The 20,974-nt window shown below is 46.0% G+C and overlaps 5 protein-coding genes across 9 annotated transcripts; 2 read left to right on the top strand and 3 right to left on the bottom strand.

Annotated features, from left to right (window-relative positions):
* Positions 1-218: 218 nt before the first annotated feature.
* wu:fi75a02 lies at positions 219-5,328 on the bottom strand. Of its 2 annotated transcripts, XM_034601523.1 has the most exons (12): positions 5,083-5,328; positions 4,281-4,388; positions 3,980-4,119; positions 3,436-3,937; positions 2,864-3,287; positions 1,766-2,089; positions 1,589-1,612; positions 1,291-1,468; positions 1,105-1,193; positions 946-1,017; positions 729-859; positions 219-643 (listed from the first exon to the last, which is right to left on the bottom strand). In XM_034601523.1, exons 2-12 carry the CDS (start codon positions 4,378-4,380, stop codon positions 480-482), a joined length of 2,148 nt encoding a protein of 715 aa, XP_034457414.1. In that variant the 5' UTR covers positions 4,381-4,388; positions 5,083-5,328; the 3' UTR covers positions 219-479. The 2 variants fall into 2 exon arrangements, with proteins under 2 accessions (XP_034457414.1, XP_034457415.1); XM_034601524.1 differs by having other exon boundaries at positions 3,436-4,119.
* A 37-nt stretch (positions 5,329-5,365) lies between these two features.
* Positions 5,366-8,660, top strand: LOC117771322 (UDP-glucuronosyltransferase 2A1-like). 2 transcript variants are annotated; one of them, XM_034601553.1, is made up of 6 exons: positions 5,366-5,741; positions 5,873-6,362; positions 6,448-6,728; positions 7,234-7,321; positions 7,449-7,668; positions 7,877-8,660. In XM_034601553.1, the coding sequence occupies exons 1-6, from the start codon at positions 5,490-5,492 to the stop codon at positions 8,145-8,147; spliced, it is 1,602 nt and encodes a 533-aa protein (XP_034457444.1). In that variant the 5' UTR covers positions 5,366-5,489; the 3' UTR covers positions 8,148-8,660. The 2 variants fall into 2 exon arrangements, with proteins under 2 accessions (XP_034457444.1, XP_034457443.1); XM_034601552.1 differs by having other exon boundaries at positions 5,367-5,741; positions 7,871-8,660.
* Positions 8,404-15,093, bottom strand: ythdc1 (YTH domain containing 1). 2 transcript variants are annotated; one of them, XM_034601542.1, is made up of 16 exons: positions 14,893-15,093; positions 14,213-14,314; positions 13,817-14,115; positions 13,302-13,677; positions 13,052-13,114; positions 12,821-12,915; positions 12,618-12,726; positions 12,417-12,534; positions 12,248-12,332; positions 12,003-12,157; positions 10,511-10,590; positions 10,229-10,265; positions 10,019-10,058; positions 9,836-9,898; positions 9,564-9,752; positions 8,404-9,276 (listed from the first exon to the last, which is right to left on the bottom strand). In XM_034601542.1, the coding sequence occupies exons 1-16, from the start codon at positions 14,918-14,920 to the stop codon at positions 9,088-9,090; spliced, it is 2,028 nt and encodes a 675-aa protein (XP_034457433.1). In that variant the 5' UTR covers positions 14,921-15,093; the 3' UTR covers positions 8,404-9,087. The 2 variants fall into 2 exon arrangements, with proteins under 2 accessions (XP_034457433.1, XP_034457434.1); XM_034601543.1 differs by lacking the exons at positions 8,404-9,276; positions 9,564-9,752; positions 9,836-9,898; ... (1 more) ...; positions 10,229-10,265; positions 10,511-10,590 and adding an exon at positions 11,033-11,646.
* Positions 15,094-16,316: 1,223 nt separating this feature from the next.
* ufc1 (ubiquitin-fold modifier conjugating enzyme 1) lies at positions 16,317-17,223 on the top strand. The gene has a single exon (XM_034601672.1). It carries the CDS (start codon positions 16,477-16,479, stop codon positions 16,990-16,992), a length of 516 nt encoding a protein of 171 aa, XP_034457563.1. The 5' UTR covers positions 16,317-16,476; the 3' UTR covers positions 16,993-17,223.
* A 366-nt stretch (positions 17,224-17,589) lies between these two features.
* fktn (fukutin) lies at positions 17,590-20,903 on the bottom strand. Of its 2 annotated transcripts, none has more exons than XM_034601579.1 (10): positions 20,643-20,903; positions 20,451-20,507; positions 19,985-20,185; positions 19,744-19,890; positions 19,527-19,657; positions 18,882-19,014; positions 18,565-18,694; positions 18,347-18,480; positions 18,036-18,160; positions 17,590-17,927 (listed from the first exon to the last, which is right to left on the bottom strand). In XM_034601579.1, the coding sequence occupies exons 1-10, from the start codon at positions 20,742-20,744 to the stop codon at positions 17,714-17,716; spliced, it is 1,374 nt and encodes a 457-aa protein (XP_034457470.1). In that variant the 5' UTR covers positions 20,745-20,903; the 3' UTR covers positions 17,590-17,713. The 2 variants fall into 2 exon arrangements, with proteins under 2 accessions (XP_034457470.1, XP_034457471.1); XM_034601580.1 differs by having other exon boundaries at positions 19,985-20,182.
* Positions 20,904-20,974: the final 71 nt, after the last annotated feature.

Below are 20,974 nucleotides of genomic sequence, written 5' to 3'. Positions count from 1 at the left end.
GGTAAAATCCACCTGTTCAAACCATTCAGGAGCTGAGTTAATCATTTTATTAATTTACATCATTTCCATCTCTGTCACTTTGAAGAAAAGAAAAACATGATAAAAAATTAAGTGATCAGAAAAAACTTTATTTGTTCCAAAAATAGAAACATTTTCAGCAGAAATATATATTACACTTTAAAAATATTTACCGTGCGACAGCGTCTGTTTTGTTTTTGTTATGAGGTGGAACTGTTACCTGCAGGGGGTGTGGCCTCTGAACAGGTATCTTAACGTCAACCACAATAAAAAATATTAAATATTCACATTAAAACAGTCTACACTGTAAAAAAATCAAACATCAAGTACACAGCAAAGAAAAAACCCTGTAACATGAGACCGCCTTCCTGATGTCATCACCAGGGTAACACGGCAGTTAGCAGGTATGCTAGCAGCTGTTTGTTTGGCCAAAGTCAGCAGACCGGAAGTGATGTCACAGTTCACACGTCCAGGCCCTGTTTTGTCAGAAAGTCTTCGAGCGCGCTCAGTCGCTCCACCAGCATCACATCAAGGTCCATGTCATCATCACCACAGCCATCACCATGGCAATGTCGCCGAGCAGCTGCACGCTTCCTGGGAAACGTGCCACCTGGAAACCACGCCCCTAAAAGAAGGACATTTGTAAAAATATCTTTTCTGTTCTTTGAAACTACAACTTTCCCACAGTGTGAACTACTCTCCCAGCATACCTTGGGGTCGCTTCCTCTTCCTGGGCTGAGTGAAGTCAGGGAAGAGAAGCAGCCTGCGTCTCCTCTGCTGGCCAATCAGGAGCAGCGCTCCATCCTTCTCTCGTGGCTCTTCAAAAATCGTCTCCAGACTCCTGTGGGTGGACAGCAAGGCATTCTGGGAAGTGTAGTTTGTGCATCACATTGACAGTTTATTGTGGTGGGGATTTGTAGTTCTTACCTGTTGGTGGTGGGAGATTTGTAGTTCTTGTTGGTGTAAATCTCTTCCAGACTGAACTCCTTTTTCTTTAACCTGAAACATAAATATTTATTATTAATTTTATTTTATTCCTTTTTTACAGTATTCTATTTGGCCTGCGTCCCTCCCTCCTCTCTTGACCTTTTTACTTTTGGCAGTCCCATCGGTGTGAGCAGTGTTTCCCGTGGCGACGTCCGGCGGATTCGAATCTGTGAGACACGTTTACCGCGCTGAGCAGAAAAACATAACACAACGAAGATGAAGAAAACAAAAAAATTCAAACCAAAGCTTTATTATTCAAAACAGAAGTTATTGAATAAACTGCACCTCTCCCTTTGAGCTGAGGAACTCAGAGCTTGCTGCTGATTGGCTGCCAGTAAAAGGAGCAGACAGTCCATTGGCTGAGCAAGGGGGGAGAGGCAGGGGCCGCCGCCAGGGAAGGTGGAGGCTCCGGGTGCTTCGATTGGTTCGCTGCTTGTGCTGTCGCCGGGTGGAAAATGTCAGACTGTAACACAGAAATTATTTAATCAGAAACATTTGAACAACAATAAAGCACGATGACATCACTTCCTATGGGCCTTGAGCATTGTAGAAAAGTACTGTAGTGTCCATGTATTAAAATTACCTTGGTGATGGTGTTCGCACATAACTGTGAAAAAAAAAGTTTATTGAATTAAAAAAACAATGAATCAGCGGTTTATTGATAATAAATCAATAACTATATAGAATCATATACATGAAGAACAGAAGTTTAAAACATTTAAGCATAAAAAAGTTCCTGGTGAATATTTATTTAACAAACCAGTGATCGCTGCTCACACTGGGCGGAGCCGACCAGTCCTTCAGGGGCCGGGGGGGATTCCCACATGTCCCGCCCCTCACCGAGTCCATTATCGTCTCTACAGTCACCACTGAAAACCGTAACATGGAGGCGGGGTTAAATGAAGAGGAGGAAGAGTGGAGCCACAGGCCAAAGGCACTGAGATTGGAAGTGAGGCGAGGGGTCAAGTCAGAGAACCACCATTGGCTGGGTGAGACAGCGAGGGCTTCTGATTGGCTGCATGTCTGAAGACTCTGAGCTGATTGGAGAAGGTGGACGTCATCCTGGGATGATGAGCTGAGGACGCTGGGAAATTCAAAACATGATTCAAATATATTATATTTAAATATTCAACACTTTAAATAAATAATAATCATAGCTTTGCATCTCTCTCTCTCTCTCGCCCTCTCTCTCTCTGGTAGTTTCTCAGTGTCTCTCTCTCACCCTCTCTCTCTCTGGTAGTTTCTCAGTGTCTCTCTCTCACCCTCTCTCTCTCTCTGGTAGTTTCTGAGGGTCTCTCGCCCTCTCTCTGGTAGTTTCTCAGTGTCTCTCTCTCACCCTCTCTCTCTCTCTGGTAGTTTCTGAGGGTCTCTCGCCCTCTCTCTGGTAGTTTCTCAGTGTCTCTCTCTCACCCTCTCTCTCTCTCTGGTAGTTTCTGAGGGTCTCTCGCCCTCTCTCTGGTAGTTTCTCGCCCACTCTCTCTCTGGTAGTTTCTCAGTGTCTCTCTCTCTGGTAGTCTCTCTCTCTCGCTGGTAGTTTCTCAGTCTCTCTCTCTCTCTGGTAGTTTCTCGCCCACTCTCTCTCTGGTAGTTTCTCAGTGTCTCTCTCTCTCTCTGGTAGTTTCTGAGGGTCTCTCGCCCTCTCTCTCTCTCTCTGGTAGTTTCTCGCCCACTCTCTTTCTGGTAGTTTCTCAGTGTCTCTCTCTCACCCTCTCTCTGGTAGTTTCTGAGGGTCTCTCGCCCTCTCTCTGGTAGTTTCTCGCCCACTCTCTCTCTGGTAGTCTCTCTCTCTCTCTCTCTCTCTCTCTCTCTCTCTCTCTCTCTGTCTGTCTCTCTCTCTCTCTCTCTCTCTCTCTCTCACCTGTGTAGCAGCTGTGGTCTGTAACCATTTAGACTGACGACACTGACGGTCTTCTCTGATTGGCCAGTTCCTCCGCCTCTGTGTTTCTTGTGGTTGAAGTTGTGCAGGGTGATTGGCCCTTCCTCTTTCTCTGCTCCTCCTCCTCTGAAGGAGACCGCCATCTGTCCAACAAACCTCCCAGCATCCTCTTCTTCTTCTACATCATCTTTGTTCCTCCGCTTTCTCCTCCTCACCTCATCCTCATGGCCCCTGCTCTCCCCCCTCCTCTGCTCTGATTGGTCAAAACCGGACAGAGCAGGAGACGTGGATGACTCCTCACTCTCTGACGTCACTGACGATGATAAAGAGGAGGAAACAGGAGGAAGGACGGCAGAGATACAGGAGTAGGAGCAAGAGAAGGAGGCGGCGGAAGAGGCAGATGGAACTAAAAATGAAACAGGATATAGACAAGTTTAGTTGTTGGTGTTTTCAAACATTCATATTAAAAATGATAAAATCAGAAATGTGATTGAACTGATCCAGACCAATAAGAATAATTCATTAATTCTTGATCGAACGACAAAACAATTCACCATGACACCAGGCTCCTCCTCCTCCTCCCGTCATACTCTTCTTCTGCCTCTTCCTCCTGCTGCTCCTCCTCTCCAGAGAGTCCAGACGACGACCCAGAGAGGCGAGAGCTCCTCGTAAGAGACGCCGCATCTCCAACCGGTGAGCTGAGAGGATGCGAGGAAGAAGGGAGGAGCAGGAGCAACAAGTAGGATGAGGAGGGGGGGGAGGAGGAGGAGGAGGAGGAGGAATTGATGGAGGGATGTGCACAGTGGACGAAGAGACAGGGGAACAAAGGGATGAAGGAATAGGGGAAACGAGAAAAGAGGAGTGATGATGAACATGAGGAGGATGAGGAGCAGAAGAAAAAGATGGTGGATGATAGAGAGAATGGGGAGACAACAAGTAAGGAGGCGAAGGATGAGACACAGAAGGAGGAACAGGAGGGCTGGAGGTAAAAAGAGAGGAGGAAGAAGATGATGGAGGAGGAAGAAGAGTGGATGAAGAAAGATGAGAAAGAGGGACAGGAGGAGAAGGAGATGAAATAAAAGGAGCAGAGGAGACAAACGGAGGAGAAGAAGTGAGGATCATGGGATTGGGAGGAGAGAGGGGATGAAGACGAGTGAAAGATGAAGGAGAGGAAAGAAGGGTGTGAGGAGGAGATAAAGACCGAGCAGAGGGAGGAGGAGGTGAAGAGGAGAAAACACCTGCAGGACCAGAAACAACAGTCAGTACTCACTCTCCTTCTAATTTTACATGTAACATAAGCTGACTAGCCCCAAGATGCCGACATCTCCTGACCAATCAGAACAGAGCTGTCTCCTTTAATTGATAACTACTTCATCAACGTTAACATATAAACACCTACCTGTTTGTTCCACCAATGTGAGGACAGGAGGCGGGGTCACAGCGGACAGGCCCCGCCCTCTATTGTCGCTCTCAGTCTGTGTTAGAGGTCGAGAGAGCATGGTGGAGACTGGAGGGGAGGGAGAGAGAGAGAGACAGACAGACAGACAGACAGAGAGAGAGAGAGAGAGAGAGAGAAACAGAGAGAGACAGACAGACAGACAGAGAGACAGACAGACAGACAGAGAGAGAAACAGACAGAGAGAGAAACAGAGAGAGAGAGAGACAGACACAGACAGAGAGAGAGACAGACACAAACAGAGAGAGAGAGAGACAGACAGAGAGAGAGAGAGACAGACAGAGAGAGAAACAGAGAGAGAGAGAGAGACAGACACAAACACAGAGAGAGAGAGAGAGAGAGAGAGAGAGAGACAGACACAGACAGAGAGAGAGAGAGAGAGATTTAAAAAAAGTTATTCTCACACAAACATAAACACACACATGTTGAACTTTTCACAATAAAAGCATTTAAAGGGCTGAACCTAATCTCGCTTCCTCTCGCGACATTTCACAGATTTTGGTTAAATCACAACATGAACTGGTGATTCTGACGTGCTCGTGACGTCACTGGGGATTCGGTGTGAACAGGGAAACCTGCATCAGGGGAAACGTGTTAAAGAACCAGGAAAAACAAGAAGGGGGGGGGGGGGTCGGGATTTGATGAGAATAAAGGAAAGTGTCGAGCTAGCTGCGGCTAACTGCCGTTAGCATGCTCTACTGTGCGTGAGGCCGTTAAACCGGGACATTCGCACGGTTCTTGTTACCTTTCCTCAGCCCGGAGGGTCCGTTAGTCTCCGTTAAATCCTCCCGTCTGTCATTTTAAAACGTTTACCGACAGTCGGGGGCCAAGTCTGCCCGAAGCTTCCACACCGCTGCTCGGCGCCCGTCACAGCATCAGACCGGCGTCAAGCTAACGGAAGTCCTCTTCCTCTTCTTCTTCTTCGGTGTCTATTGGTGTTTGGAAAACTAGGAATTGAAGCATTACCGCCACCAACTGGTTTGGATCAGAATCACGACCGCTCCTCTTCTCTTCCGGTGTTCCTCTTCCTCTGCTCCGTCCAATCAGAGAGCAGCTCTTATCAGTCACTCACCTTTGATCACGTTGCACTTTCACCTGAATCAACAGAAAATCACTGGCAAACATCAAACAGGGTTTTTTCGTCATTCACTCATGATGCAGCTTTTCCGGCCTCCTCTCCTTTTCCCTGCCGTCCTAGTGTTGCTCCATCAGCTCGCTCCGGCTGATGGCGGCCATGTGTTGGTGTTCCCAGGTGAGTATAGTCACTGGTTGAACATGCGGAACATCCTGGACGAGCTGGTGAGGAGGAACCACTCCGTCACCGTTTTAATTTCTGAAGCATCTCCGTCCGTCGACTACAACAACAGCCAATATGCCGCCAAGTTCAACTTCCTGGTTTACAAGGTGATGTCAGGTTCAGACATGTAGGGTGAAATGGTTTTTCAAAACTTTTAAGTACTCTGACTTTTAATTGCTGTCAAAGACTTTTAATAAGTTTCAATGACTTTTTAAAATTGGTGTTTCTTGTTTTCCAGGTTCCTTTTAGCAAATCTGAGCTACATGGTTTCACTGAAGAGTTAATTCACTTCTCCATTTTCGAGTGGCATCGTTCTTCGATGCTGAAAAAGTTTTTGTGGAGTCATGATTGGGCGACGCGTTCCATGGATCTCATAATCCGTCAGTGTGACTCCATGTTTAAGAATGAGCAGCTGATGGCGACTCTGCGGGACTCTGAGTTCGACGCTGTCCTGGTCGACCCAATGATGATTTGCGGTGACCTGGTGGCCGACATTCTCGACCTGCCACTCATCATCTCGATGCGTTTGTCGTTCGGGGGTGTCATGGAGCGACACTGCGGCCATGCGGTAGCTCCTCCTTCATACGTCCCTGCCGCTCCGCTGCCGTACAGTGACCACATGACGTTTGTGGAGAGACTGATCAACACAGTGATGTATGTCTCTCTGTCTGTAATGACGGAGGCGTTGTGGAGGATAAAGCTGGATAAGTACTACACCGAGATCAAAGGTCAGTGGTAGGTCAAAGGTCAGCTGACCTGTCTCTTCAAATGAAAAGCCCAACAAAGCTGTTTCCTTTACGTATGTGTTGACAGGAAGTCCCACCAGCTACTGTGGGACTCTGGGAAAAGCCGACTTGTGGTTCATCAGGACTTTCTGGGACATAGAGACGCCAAAGCCGATCCCGCCCAACTTCAAATATGTGGGCGGTCTGCACTGCAAACCGGCCAATCAGCTGCCAGCAGACATGGAGGAGTTTGTTCAGAGTTCGGGTGATGCTGGCGTGGTGGTGGTTTCCTTTGGCTCCATGGTAAACAACTTCACGACAGAAACTGCTGATGTCATCGCTGTTGCCCTCGGACAGATCCCGCAAAAAGTAAGAGGCTCCGCCCACTCAGACACACTGACTTAAGCTGCTTTCAGACATGCACTGAACTCCGGAGATCCTCCGCAGTTTCTCTGGAGGAGGCAGGTGTGTGAATGCAAATGTCCGAGTGTGAGGCTCCGGACTTTCTGCACACTTTCTCTGCCTGGCCTCTTAGTGTAAAGTCAGCAGAAAGTCAGCAGAAGTCGATGTGAGAACCCAGAAGGGGATCTCCGCTGGATTCCACGCTTGCGGATTGGGGGGTTGAAGACGTTACTAACACGCTACAGATGCAAACATTTCTCCAGAGTTCCTTCGAAGGACGTGACTGAAAACAGCTTTAATGAATTGTGTCATTCTCACGTGGTCTTGTCCTGTAGTGACCGAGTCTTCTGTTTCTCCTAAATGTAGTTACATATAAAGTACTTTATAAAACAAATCAAAGTGAACTAAAATGTTAAAATTAGTTTTATTCAAATTAAAATCATAAACGTGTCGATTTTTCTTGTTTTTTCAGGTGATTTGGAAATACAAAGGAATAACACCAAAAACTTTGATGTCAAACACGAAACTTTACGACTGGATTCCTCAGAACGACCTGCTAGGTAACACACACACACACACACACTTTTTTATTGATCAGCTGATTCATCTCATCCATCAGTGATTATTGATATTTTGTTGATACAATGCTGCAGAATCTTTTAACAATAAAAGCCCTGTTCCTGGTAGGTCACCCAAGGACCAGAGCGTTTGTGACTCATGGTGGCACCAACGGTTTGTATGAGGCCGTGTATCACGCCGTGCCATTGGTTGGAATCCCGCTGTTCGCAGATCAGCCAGATAACGTCGCCCGCCTCAGTCGCCGCGGCGCGGCTGTCGTCCTCGACTTCAACAGTATGACATCCGACATGCTGAGGCAGGCGCTGCATGATGTCATCAACCAGCCAGGGTGAGGGTGACGTCACAAACAGCTGCAAGTTACTTTTTATTTCCTGTTCCATACCTTTCTGCTCATTCTTTTTCCCTTGCACATTAAAAGCCCCAGACTTCCTGCCGAATCACATTCTCCAACGTTTGAATACATTTTTGGATTTCCTGTCTTTAACAATAAAACACCACTGTGACCTAGTTTTTTTTCCCATGATGCTTAGCTACAAGTCCAGCATTCAGCATCTGTCGAATGTGCATCGTGACCAGCCGGTGGCGCCACTGAGCACAGCCGCATTCTGGGTGGAGTTCGTGATGCGACACGGTGGCGCGCCACACCTGCGGCTCGCATCACGTGACCTGAACTGGTTCCAGTACCACAGCCTGGACGTCGCAGCTGCCCTGCTGGTTGTCTTGATGATCACCGGCGCCCTCTGCTGGGCGGGAGTCCGCTGCTTCCTGCTACGCTGCAGACGAGGACGACGAGAAAAGAACGACTAAAGATTTAACCTCCTCGTCGGTTTTTATCTTGATTTGTTTGAATTTTATCTGTAAAATAAATGTTATTTTATAAAACAAACGTCTGGTTTTACGTTGTTGAAAGTTTAATTTAATGAAAACTGGGTTTGTTGACTCCCTGTAATCTGATTCTCAACAGTAGTTCATTATTTTGAGTGAGAAATAGATACATTTGTTGGATCTTACTGATCTGGCGTCAGCAGACGTCGGATCACGTGACAAAGAAAAGAAACTTAAGTCGATTTCAGGTTTTTATTTTATACAAAATCAAGCATAGGCTCCGCCCCCTCCGTACACAAACAGGAAATAAAGTTTGAACCTTCAAATGTTACAATAGAGACTGAAAACAGATCAATTCAACCTGCTGCTGATCAATAAACATCAATCACAAAGCAGCTGAGTTTCTTCTCCAGTCGGAGGCGATTACAAGATGAAAATGTTAACTTAAAAAAAAAAAGTTGTAGCTTAAATAAAACCCTGAAAACAAAAATAAATTAAAAAAAACAGTTGGTTTGACAAACGAATAATGGAGAAAAAATGTGAGGTCAAACTTACAGGAAGTACTGTCCAACCTTTCACAATAAAACAAGCAGTGACAAGAGAAAGATTAAAAAACATTGACCTGCCAGAGGGCCTCCAGCCTCCTGTTGAAACCTTGCAACTAAAATACTGATGCTTGCTTTTTTCGTGTTTTAAACGTGTGAAGCTGGAACGCGTATGACAGGTGTCTGTCACTGAATCATCAAATCAAGTTCCAACCAAAATCTGATTTTATTTTTACATTTTTTAAGTTTATTCACGTAAAAAGTGATGTCATCCCATCGCTCGTTTTTTATTCAAGATTTAACAGAGACAGGAAACCAGCAAAGACATCTGTAGACCGTCAAAATAAACCTCCACTCAGACATGTGACTTCATCAGATCACCTGCGGTACCGCCCTCTCTCTTTGTCCCTCTCTCTCTCTCTGTCTCTGTCCCTTCCTCGCTCTCTCTCTCTCTCACGTCGAGGTCCGCCACGCTCTCGCTCTCGCTGCCGCTCTCGCTCCCGCCGGCTGCTCACCACCGCCTGTGTCCGCCGCAGGAAGTCGTCCACACGCATGTCATAGTCATGCTGCGAGAGAGATTGAAAATCAATAAGACCTCATCAGATTGATTAATTAGTAGAGCTGCATAATTTATCAAATACTGACTCAGAGAAAACTTAAAACTGACAGCTGACCAAAAGGGGGCGATCTGAGCTATCGCCCCAAGTAACAACAGGAAGCAGATGGGTTTAAAAAAGGCGAGGAGGTTGTCCAAGGAGACGAATCATCATCTGTTGTCAGGAAGTGAATTTAAGCAAGATCGAAACGTCTGATGAAGACACGAAGGTCAAGAACATCGTCCAACAGAACTCACCGGGCTGGAGGCGAAGGCACGGTGCTGCGGCGCCCTCTGCTTATCTCTGAAGCGGGGGGGTGGAGCCTCGTGTGGCGGCAGTGGTGGGTGATGGTGGTGATAGGCCTGGTGAGGGGGTGGAGGTGGGTGGCCGTGGTGGTAGTAGGGGGGGTGATGGGGCGGTGGCTGCTCTACACCGGGGTACGCCGCCTGACAACACCAACAGGAAATCATTGGTCTCAGTCGTCAATAATCTGATTAATCAGCAAACAGGATCAAAAACAGAGTCGTACCAGAGTCTGCCACGGAGCAGGAGGTCCCACGCTGTGGTGATAATCTCTCATGTAGTCATATGACTGAAACAGGAAACACAGGTGAGCCCACCCGACGCTAACATGCTAACACCTCAGTGACTACAGGACCAGACCAAGTTCAACTGGACACATTGATGCTAAGCTAACATGCTAAAATCTCACCCCATTGAGAAAAACATCTCGCCTTACGCTGGAGAAACGTCTGAAAACAGAACAAAGGATTTTTTAGAAAAACATTTAAAATATTTGACATATAACATTACAAATGGTTTTCTTCTTCCTAAACGATTAAAACGGATTAATGTTATTTTCCGTCTTTGCTCAACCTATAAATGCCGCTGTGGCTCCGCCCACATTATGATGTGGTCTCACCTGTCCACCTGCTGATTACGAAGGTCCTGGAGGAACCCTGAAAATAAAATTATTTTAATTTGAAACCGTTTCTGATGAATGAATCAAACAGTTACGCAAAAATATAAACATTATTTTGACAAAGACTAAAAAAAGTCAACAAATTAAATGTATTTGGAAACCAAACACAGTAAAAAAAAATTGAAATAAATCTTTGAACCAATTGTAAAAACATCAAAAAAATGTTGGGTGAAGTTACTTTCATTCAAAACAGGAAGTGACTGAGATTTTCAAATAAACGACCTGCTCGCTGGTTGAAGTCAGGTGGACCGTCGGCTCGCGGCCTCTTCCTGCCGTGGAGGTCGTACTCTTCAGGTCGACGCCTACGTAAACAAGTTGACAAGTAAGACACACACACGCACACAAATACACACTCTCACACACATACATCAGTGCATACTAAAAAACTCACTCAGGTCAATTCAGCAACAGAAAAAAACTCCAAGTGCTGATTTACTGATATTTTATAGACAGGTGATCGTCCAAAGAACCAATCAGACGACACAACATCCCCCGCCCACTCTCACCTTAGGGTCGTACGAGGCCACGCCCTCTCACGTCTTTACTTAATTTAATAAATGACGTTGTTTCACTGCTTGATGGACAAATACAATATTTAAATGAATTTTGTTTCACACACACAATAAAAAAAACAAAGAAGAAGAAGCGTGTGAAGGAACAACATACCGCCTCTGTTGTTTACGTTGTTTGTCAACAACACTGATTATAAACACAGTTCCTCATCAGTCCATTAAAGGCTTTTTAAAACCCTCTTATTTTGAAAGGGTGGAGGGAGGTGATGATGATGATGATGATGGTGCAGTCCTGTCAATCAACATGTAAAGCCCCACCCACCTCCATCCCAGCCCTGCCCCCTCCAGACCAGCAACAGTCCTTCCTGTCGCTCCGTCCGTCGCCTCCAGCCCCAACACACACACTTTATATTCAGTTCATTAGAGCGACACACACACACGCACACATGTGCACGTTAACACTCTCAGTCCTGAGTGTACAGGGGGAGGAGGGTGTCATATAACTGTCCTTTCATTGGGGGAGGGGTAGGTCCATAAGGATTCTTTTAAGAAGTCCGTCTTTACCTTATGAGCCAGAAGCCCCGCCCCCAAACAAATCATACCCTCTCATTGGATGCAGTCCAGAGGCCTCGCCCCCAAACACATCACACCCTCATTGGATTCAGTCCAGAGGCCCCGCCTCTCTCACACCCCACCCGCACCACCTTCTCAAAGACCAGAAAGAGTTCTACCCGCCCTCCTCCTTCAGTCCGGCCAGTGACGCTCGTCCTTTTTGCTTTTATTTTGAAATGGTCAGCCACAGTCCAGCTAAACTTTAGATTATTAAACTTCCAAAGAACGAAACTCCTGCAAAGAAAAAAAGCTTTGATTCAGCAACAAACTTCAAACTTTCATTGACTGAAAATTATTTATCAAAAGAAAATAAACTCAAACTAAAGAAAAAAACGTATGTCCTGAACGTTTCACTTCCTGCCTGACTTTTTACGACCTCTGACGCAGAGCCAGGCATCATTGCGGTGGAAAGCTCCTGACTGGACAAACCACAACAACCATCAATGAACCAGCAACGCTCGCCACGGGATCGCTAGCCACCGGCTAAAAGCAGCAGCCTTCTCCGTCGTCCAGCAGCAGGTGGCGCCGTGGCCGCAGCAGGAGAGGAAGAAGAACAGGAAGCGGGAGAAGGAGCTTGGTGTTTGGCTAACCTTCCCGGTTCACGTTGTGGTGGCCGGCCTCGAGGCCGCGGCTCCGAAGGTGTCCTACGTTTGTGACGAACGCGGCGAGCTACCAGGTGGACGTCCACACTCTCATCCAATGGGAACAGGGCAGAGAGCTGAGCACCGATGTCTGGTTGGATCTCCTGAAAGAGATTTAACATGTTCAAAACAAACGTTAACAAATGTCTCAGAACCTGAAAATGAAATGGCCAGGAATCAAATGGCGTGCTGACCTGTCCATCACGTCCAATCTTCACAGGCTTGTGTTCGTTCCAGGGGTTCGACAGATGAGACGTCTTCGTGAATGGAAGTTCTCTCCTGACGGCGAAAAGAGGAGGAGGCTTGTGATGTTGTGGTGTTATTGTTGTTGTTTTTGTGATTGTCATCATTGTTGTAGTTTACCTGCAGAGCCAGTCGATCTTGAAGACTCCGCCCAGCATCTTGGCGTTCATACCGGCAGGGAGTACCCAGTGGATAGGAGATCCGCCATGATGAGACTCCGATGCCAAACGAGCGAAACCTACGGTTGAGACAAAGACAAATTTAAAAACAGTGAAGGGGGAAAAAAATGTATTATCAATAAAGTTAATGATTATTTTTAACCTTGGAATTTTCCACTTTCCCTCACGGAGAAGACGAGGACGACGCTGCGAGCCGAGCGGAACGCTGCATTCAACTTCTTCTCATTCACCGGCAGCGTCGACCACACGCCCTGAACACAATGACATCATCGTTAACAAGATACATCACACACCCTGAACACGATGACATCATAATCAACACGTTACATCACTGCGTCATTGTACCTTAGCTTTAGCCAACGACACGTTTTCATGGTTGTTGCTCTTGATGAGGAAGAAGCGAGCATCTCGCAGGATGTATCGTAATTTACTGGTCGGATCTGAAACCACACAGGAAGAGGAAGTAATCTGATTACTTTAATCTGATTATAGTAAGATTGTTGCTTCACAGTGACTCAAACTTAATGATGACATGTTAAAACATTGTTTACAGAGAAATAAAGTTGGCCGCCTTACTCTCCATCCCTTTGCGAACAGCCCGGACCGACGACGACAACTTCTCCTGCTTCTTCTCCGAATCTTTCAAAGTAAAAGCATAGAAACTAACTGAATGAATGATTCATTAAAAAAATTCAGAAGCATCTCGTCCTCGATGTTTGTTACAACTCAAATTACAACGTTCCACCACAGGAAATAATGATTGGTCTTTTATTGATGATAATGATCATGGATAAAAACAGGCATCATTCATTGTAGGCATGATTACCTGAGGCATCTGAGGCGGAGCCTGAACGAGCCGACTCGCCATCGTCAGAGAAACTAACAGAGGAGGCGGAGCGCGAGTCACCAGCTTCGCTCCGAGTGTCGTAGTCGTTACCCTCGCCACCGCCACGTCTCTCGTACTCCTCTTCTTCCTCTTCCTCCTTCTCTCCTTCTTCCTCCTCCTCCTCCTCCTCTTCCTCCATGCCCTCCTCCTCTTCATCTTCCTCCTGCTCCTCGTCTTCCTCCTCTACGTGGGAGCCGGCAGGGGAGGAGCTTCCTGACCCCTGGTCTGAGCCATACTCTTCTGCCACGTCGTCCTCTGATTGGTTGATCGCCCCTTGGGGTGTCGGGCTCGGAGGCCGCTCTTCACGCCGCAGCTTCTGTAGACAAACAGGAAATAAATGTGATTGGCTGAAAGCCTGGACACTGACTGTGTGTGTGTACTCAATACAGAGTAGCAGCAGTACTGGCAGTATTAATAAGTAGTATTAGTCGCAGTACTAGCAGTGGTGTGAATACCTGGCTCAGACCCTCCAGGCCTCTTTGGGCTTCTCTGCGTCTAGCGTCTTCTGCTCCTCGGCTCCTTGTCGCCTCTCGGGAGACTCGCCGATTCTTTCGCTCCTCATAGTAATCGTTACGGTAGCCGGTGCTGGCGGTGTGTCTGCCACGGGGGCTGGATGGCGTCTTCTTGGAGGAGGAAAGAGGCGGGCCTGGGGCTCTCTTATTATTGGAGGATGATCTGGAGGGGGCATGGCCTGACGAGGGGCGGAGCCTCTTCAGGTCATGACTGTCGGAGCGTTCACTTTTCCTCTTTGTTCCTGAGAGCGAGACATTATTTAACCACTGTTTTAACCACAAAATCAGTCATAGTGGGAATAGCAGTAACAGTTGTGATAACAGTAGTAGTATCAGTACCTTTCTTGTCACTGACGTCTCTCTCACTCTCTGGATTGTACAACTCGTCGTCTTGATCTGGAGCCTCGGTCAGAAGATCCTCTAGAACGTTCAGCTCTCCATCTGACACACACAGGGAAACTTTATTTAAACTAACACATCTGACACACACTTTATTTAAACTAAAGACCAGAGTCAAATAAAAACAGTGAAATCACTGATTCATATGTTGATAAAAAGACACATTTACTTAAAGCTAATCTGTTGTAAAAGCTGAAGGAAATGACGTCATAATATACTTAATGATCATTCTAACAATAAATCAGGACATTCACCACTTCCTGTCTTTATTATGACGTAGTGATGAACCAGCCACAGCCGGAGTTGATCAGTGCGGGTCAGAAACGCGTGTGTTTGACGTAGACGATGCGTGTTTAGAAGTGCGTGAAGCTGCAGAATGAACAGATGAACGCAGGCTGGTGTCGTGGCTTCACGCAGCAGGACACGTTAGAACCAAGGAGTCACGCACGAGCTGCTGCTGATCAATAACTGAGACATAACTCGTCACCAGCTGCTAACTAGTGTAACCATGTGCCACTGGTCAATAAGCTGATCGATAACCAATCGGCAGCAGATTCAAGTCCGATCAGAACAAAGATAGCACACATGCTAACAGCTAGCCGCGGCTAACAAAGCCTCACCTTTGTCCTCGCGCCGGTCGGCCGCCATCACCGCCGCCGTGACGTGTCCGCGCCTCGTGCTCAGGTGAACGTGCAGGTGAACAGATTGGATCTGAATTCACAAACGAAATAATAAGAAAAACTAACGTAGGGGAGCTGAGAGCAAATGGCGGACAGACTGTTGTTGGAGCGGCTTCTTCTTCTGGTGAGAAACATGCGAACTACCGCCACCTGCTGGAGCGGAGCACCTACCGGCTGACACGTGACTGCACACAGTTAATACGTTCATCGTTGTGACGTCACGTCGTTCAAGAACGTTACAAAAAGTCCAATAATGACTCTGACGGTCCAGAATATATTACTATCAATGTTTTAGATAATAATTACATCTTGGTTAATATCAGTAACTCCACTGACTCATCATAAAAACATGTATGTTCACAAGTCACTCCCCAGGACCAAAAGCCTTTCTGGACACTAAACAGTTCCAGACATGAGCAGGTCAACAGCAAATTCAAGATCTGATCAATGACTATTGGTGCGAAGCAAAACTGATGTTGTCAAAGAAAAAAGAGCAACTGAAGAAAAGATGCAGTTAACCTTTCTCTCTCTTAGCAGGAGGCTCTGTCTGATGGGGAGAGATGAATATATCAACTTACTAAATAAGTTGGACTATTAATGTAAATCATGGGCCAAAGGAGCTTACATTCATTCTAGTACAAAATGGTTGGAAGAGGGTAAACAAAACTCATCCTCCTTTTTCAGATTGAAAAATGCTACAATTGATCAATTGAAGGTGAAAGACAAAATAATAAGCATTCTTACGTGGCTCTCTTCTTGGATGTGGATTCTGCGTTATCGAACAGAATTAAAAATATGTTTTATTTTGTGTGTAGAACAGAGTTCATTACATTAAAAAGTCTGTGATCATCAAGAACTCATTGTGGGGGTTTGAATCTTGTGGACTTCCCAACTATAAACAATACATTCAAGATTAATTGGCTTCTCACATTTATTACTAACCCTTCTGTTTTATGGAATTTATACCAAAGTATGTCTTTTCCAAATTGTGAAACTTTCATAAGCAGATGCTTTTGACTTGGTCTCTCCTATTTAAACATAACTTCTCTCCACATTAGTATTACGTCTGGAATAATGACATTCTCTACAAAAAATAAATCTTTATTTCTTCAAAAATATCACACTTGTTGGTCAACTATTTGATCCCAATGGCAGGTTGTATAGCTACTCAGATTTTTTAAGGAAATGACAAATTGCCATTACAGTCAAGGAGCAGAATCTTTTATTATGTATTTCATTTATTGGCCTTGAATTTATTTTGAAGGATAAGCAAAGAGCAATAAACAGTAAAAAAAATAAAAATACAAAAATCTTTATTTATCAAATTAAACATGTCAAACAAAATCAAACTATGACCAAAGCGTTTGGATGTTTTGTTTTGAAAATATCATGGCGGAAGTGTAGTCACAGACCGGAAGTCCGCGTCATTCCTCGCAGCTGAGCAGAACCGGCTCAAACACACTGAACTTATTTTATCTGTAAAAAGACGAAAGAAACAAACTTTCATTTCCTTTTGGACACAACATGTCGGACGAAGCCACGCGCAGGGCCGTGTCTCAGATCCCGCTGCTGAAGACTCCGGCGGGGCCGCGGGACCGGGCTCTGTGGCCGCAGCGGCTGAAGGAGGAGTACCAGGCTCTGATCCGGTTCGTGGAGCAGAACAAGGCCGCGGACAACGACTGGTTCCGCCTCGAGTCCAACGCGGACGGGACGCGGTGGACCGGCACGTGCTGGTTCATCCACGAGCTGATGCGCTACGAGTTCCGGTTGGAGTTCGACATCCCGGTGACGTATCCCGACACCGCGCCCGAGGTGGCGGTACCGGAGCTGGACGGGAAGACGGCGAAGATGTACCGGGGCGGGAGGATCTGCCTCACCGACCACTTCGCGCCGCTCTGGGCCCGGAACGCGCCGCGCTTCGGGCTCGCGCACCTCATGGCGCTGGGACTCGGACCGTGGCTCGCGGTGGAAATACCGGATCTGATCGGTAAAGGGCTCGTGCTCCACAAGGAGCGGCAGCGCGACGAGGCGGCGGAGTGACGTCATCGGACAACGCGTTCAAGACTTTTGAATGGAAACGGAACCAAAACACGAAGAGTGACGTCATGCTAAGGTGTATTGACCGTCACCGTGAGGAGCTGAGCAGTGTTGTTTATAAAGTTTATTTAAATGGACTGACACACGGACACTGTTCTACAAATGTCCACAGAAGTTATTTTTTGATTAAAGTGACTTGGGTTTATATCACATTAAAATCATGTGATAACATGTCCACGATTTCTGAGAATAATTCATGATTGGAATGTGATTGGAATTGGAGTGTGTGATTGGAATTGGAGTGTGTTTGTGATTTGGTGCAGAATTGAGCTGAGAAAAGTTTGACAACATCACTAACAGACGCTGTTGTGACCTTTGACCTGGATCTTCTCTCCCGATCAGAAGTAGTTGAGGAAGGTAGTGGCCCTCGATGACACTTCCATTCTGTTCACAGCTGATCAGAGGTTGATATCGATAGGTCTCCCACCACCACCAACATGCCCCCTGGTTTCCATGGAAACGGGGGCAGTGTTTAAATTCTCAGTAAGAAATTAAAATATTAAATATTTGAAAGGACTTATTGAAACAGTGTGAATAAAATGAATTAAACCATAACTGTTTATTAGTTATGAGGGTTACACAAATCAATTCAACTTCCTGTTTTTCCCCACTACATTCGTAGTTTCAGTGTTAATCTTATTTTCCATCTTTTTGTAGTTTCCTCTCAGTAAACTTGGATAAGCTCCACCCACTCCGCACGAGGCCACGCCCCATTCTCTTGCACGTTGCTAGGCGATGACTTCCAGTCCCAGCTCCTCACCGGGATGCTCCAGGAGGAACCGTAATTTGCCGTCACATAGTCGAGGGTTTCACACGGAACACGAACTTTCAGCTCGAGAAGCTCCGTCCAGCAAAGAGAGAACCGAGGGAAGATGTACCTGACGAAGAACAAACATAAAAAACTTTATCGATAACAAAAGTGGGACATATTTAAACCAGATGACAGATGAGTCATAAAACTTATTTAATGTTAATCTTTTATTCACTTGAACTTCCTGCCGCTCTTCGCCTGTGTTCCTCCATTCCAGACGATGTCTCCGTCTTCATAGAAGAAGAAAATGTCCAGTTTGACATCCTCACTCACAAATGACAGCTCCAGACTGTCCTCCACCTGCACTTCGAAATAAAAGAAGCCTTCAAAATCAAACACACACTAGACACTTAAAGACAAAATACAACATGAAAATGAAACAGTTTTTAAAAAATGTAGTTTTAAAATACACAACCCTTCAAAACACTACCTTCACTTAAACAACCACCTGCAAATAAAATAAATTTAGTTTTATAAATATCTGACCTTTCCAAACTTGTGTTTGAGTGACAGTCCGGCGTCTCTGAATGCTGCAATGATGTCCCACCGGAAGTCTGCGATAGAAATCCCTATATCGACATCACGACTGTACGAAATAATACTGCATTGCCTGAACCAGCCTGCAGGGGGCGAGAGAGGCAGAGACATCTGTTGATGATGCTGTGATGTCATCATGTCAAAAAGTTAGCAAGTTAGCACATTACCCAGACAGGTGCCGCTGCTGAGCCAGAAGGGGATGTTGAGTTGTTTGAGTGTTCGAGCGGCTAAATGAAGCAACGACTTTGCTTTTCTGTGAAAATCCATCGCCGTTGGAGATGTGTCATCAGGATAGAGCTACATTCACACATAGTGGAGAAAGAGAGAATCTATTTATTCATTCTTATTTAATTTTGTAACAAAATAATAATGACTCAAGATCCTCTTACTGGCTTTTCATCATGTGGTTGAAAGCTCAGCTAAAAATCAGCAAATTTATAATATATATATATATATATATATATATATATATCTTCTGTCAGACCTGCAAGAAGTTACGGGCGTCACGGTAACGACACTCCAGGAAGTGGGCATGTTGCTGCTCGGACAAGAAGTGGGAAACGTTGCGCGGGACTTGAATGTCGAGGCCATCCAGGACAGTCAGGACCAGCTCTGGCCTGCAGGGGGCAAGCACATTTAACACGTTTAATTAGTGCAGGACTGTGACACGGGACTAACACGTCTTGATCAGACATCAGAGAATACATGCTGGCATCTGTGTTGAATTTTTTTTGGTAGTTTTTCCTTACTCTTGTTGAGGGTTAAGAACAGAGGATGTCACACATTGTTAAAGCCCTATGAGACAAATTGTGATTTGTGAATATGGGCTATACAAATAAAATTTGATTGATTGACTGATTGATCTGTGAACTGCCTCATCCTCAGGAAAATGACAAAAATGATGAGGATAATGTATAAAGACACTTTCTGTGGGGCCCCTAGATGTCTATTCTGGGTCTACTTTCTGTATGACCCGTTAAAATATCCATACGTTTTTGGCGCCCCCTCAGACTGGATTCAGTATAAACGTACAGTCGTCAGTGTAACAGTGACTCTTTAAAGTGAGTGTGTTTACTGACACTGATTCAACCACAGTCACACACTCTTGTCTTCATACGTGTTGCTGTACCTGTCATAGGCTCCGGCATGACGTCCGTAGTCAAGCAGCTTAAACGGTGCGAAGCTCCGGTCCCTGTTAGCTTTGAGACGTAGCGCTCCGTGCCACAGATAGTTCCCGCTTCGCTCGTACAGGAATACCACCTGCGGCAAAACATCATCATATCATTTTGATCCTATGAAGTCACTAAATGTTTGGAGGTGTCATCAGGTGATGTGGCCTCACTCACCTGGATGATGTAACCATTGAGGCGGAAGAGGAAGTGCAGGGGGATGTCCTCTCCTGACAAAGTGTCCAGGCTGGCCAATCGGGGATCCTCTCCTCGCAGCTGCAGCAGCTCAAAGCCTTTCTGCTCAACAGCCAATAGGAAGCCAGACTGACAGAAAAAAAAAGAAGTAAATAATTTGACAAAAGTCACATTATATAAAAACATGAGGGTAAACGTGTCATAAATCTCTCATCCTACTCACATCATACTTCCACAGGTTGGCGTGCACAGCGAACGATGTGATTGGCCGGTCAGTGCAGAGAAAGCTGCAATGCGGCTCCCGCACCTGCCGGTCACGCTGTCGCAAAGCATCCTGGGAGAGTAATGTGAGCGCTGCGGTGTCGGCAAGAAACATGGGCAGCCTGAACCGCTGTGCCAACGCCAGGAACTTCTTCACTGTCTGCTGCAGAGACATGAAACATGAGAGTTACCATGGAAAACCCTATCAGGACAGGACTGTGACAGATGTCCTCATATAAGACATGTGTACAGAGACAATGTCCAACGACCTACTGATCACACTGACTGTCTCCATTCAACTACACAACAACCTGCATGTCTCTGCCTGGAGAAGAACCCACACAAACATGTGGAGAACATGCAACATGTATGTGATCATTGTGTGTCAGTGTAACACAAACAATACAACGTCACTGACGCTGACTCACCCATTGGATGTCGCTGGCGGTCAGTTGACCTGTTCTGCTCAGGATGTGAGGACCAGCCTGCAGAAGACATGTCAGGATTAGAATATTTTTAATCTGCTAAAGAGTGACGACACATTCTCAACATAACAAACATTTAAATAACATAAAGTCTAAATGAGGCCACTTCCTTGTTTACGTGACGCTCCTCCTCACCTTGCTGACGTACGTCCGGTAGTAATACAGCTGGAACAGCAGGAACACGGAGCTGCTGACGATCAGCAGCGTTAAAACGACTGTCCGGTTCACGCGAGGCATCCGGTAACCCTGCGCGGTGACCCGCTCCTCATGACGTCAGCACCGGAGCGCTCCGGTTGTTTACCGGCGGCAAAACCTACAGCCGCGCGAAAAACACAAAGCTGTCTGTGGCCTCAGCAGCCGCCGCCATCTTTTTAACCACCGGATAAGGAAGGCTGCTTCCATGCGAGACCTTCACAATAAAAGCAGACATTAACAAAGTAAACAAATAAATAAAATAAAAACAATAC

This window comes from Hippoglossus hippoglossus, chromosome 12 (assembly GCF_009819705.1).
Source record: "Hippoglossus hippoglossus isolate fHipHip1 chromosome 12, fHipHip1.pri, whole genome shotgun sequence".
Lineage (NCBI taxonomy): Eukaryota > Metazoa > Chordata > Actinopteri > Pleuronectiformes > Pleuronectidae > Hippoglossus > Hippoglossus hippoglossus.
Note: the sequence above shows the minus strand (reverse complement) of the source record. Positions and strands in the feature narration are given on the sequence as shown.

Coding starts and splice junctions, on each gene's coding strand:
- wu:fi75a02 (XM_034601524.1), bottom strand. CDS start 4,380: ATGCTCTCTCGACCTCTAACACAGACTGAGAGCGACAATAGAGGGCGG. Junction 2,090..2,863: donor AGACCACAGCTGCTACACAG/GTGAGAGAGAGA, acceptor TGAATTTCCCAG/CGTCCTCAGCTCATCATCCC. Junction 1,469..1,588: donor GTGCGAACACCATCACCAAG/GTAATTTTAATA, acceptor TCTGTGTTACAG/TCTGACATTTTCCACCCGGC.
- LOC117771322 (XM_034601552.1), top strand. CDS start 5,490: ATGATGCAGCTTTTCCGGCCTCCTCTCCTTTTCCCTGCCGTCCTAGTG. Junction 6,363..6,447: donor GTACTACACCGAGATCAAAG/GTCAGTGGTAGG, acceptor ATGTGTTGACAG/GAAGTCCCACCAGCTACTGT. Junction 7,322..7,448: donor TCCTCAGAACGACCTGCTAG/GTAACACACACA, acceptor TGTTCCTGGTAG/GTCACCCAAGGACCAGAGCG.
- ythdc1 (XM_034601542.1), bottom strand. CDS start 14,920: ATGGCGGCCGACCGGCGCGAGGACAAAG. Junction 10,266..10,510: donor TGACTTCAACCAGCGAGCAG/GTCGTTTATTTG, acceptor TTTTATTTTCAG/GGTTCCTCCAGGACCTTCGT. Junction 9,277..9,563: donor GTGCCTTCGCCTCCAGCCCG/GTGAGTTCTGTT, acceptor TCTCTCTCGCAG/CATGACTATGACATGCGTGT.
- ufc1 (XM_034601672.1), top strand. CDS start 16,477: ATGTCGGACGAAGCCACGCGCAGGGCCGTGTCTCAGATCCCGCTGCTG.
- fktn (XM_034601579.1), bottom strand. CDS start 20,744: ATGCCTCGCGTGAACCGGACAGTCGTTTTAACGCTGCTGATCGTCAGC. Junction 19,891..19,984: donor CCAACCTGTGGAAGTATGAT/GTGAGTAGGATG, acceptor TTTTTCTGTCAG/TCTGGCTTCCTATTGGCTGT. Junction 17,928..18,035: donor AAGAGCGGCAGGAAGTTCAA/GTGAATAAAAGA, acceptor GTTCTTCGTCAG/GTACATCTTCCCTCGGTTCT.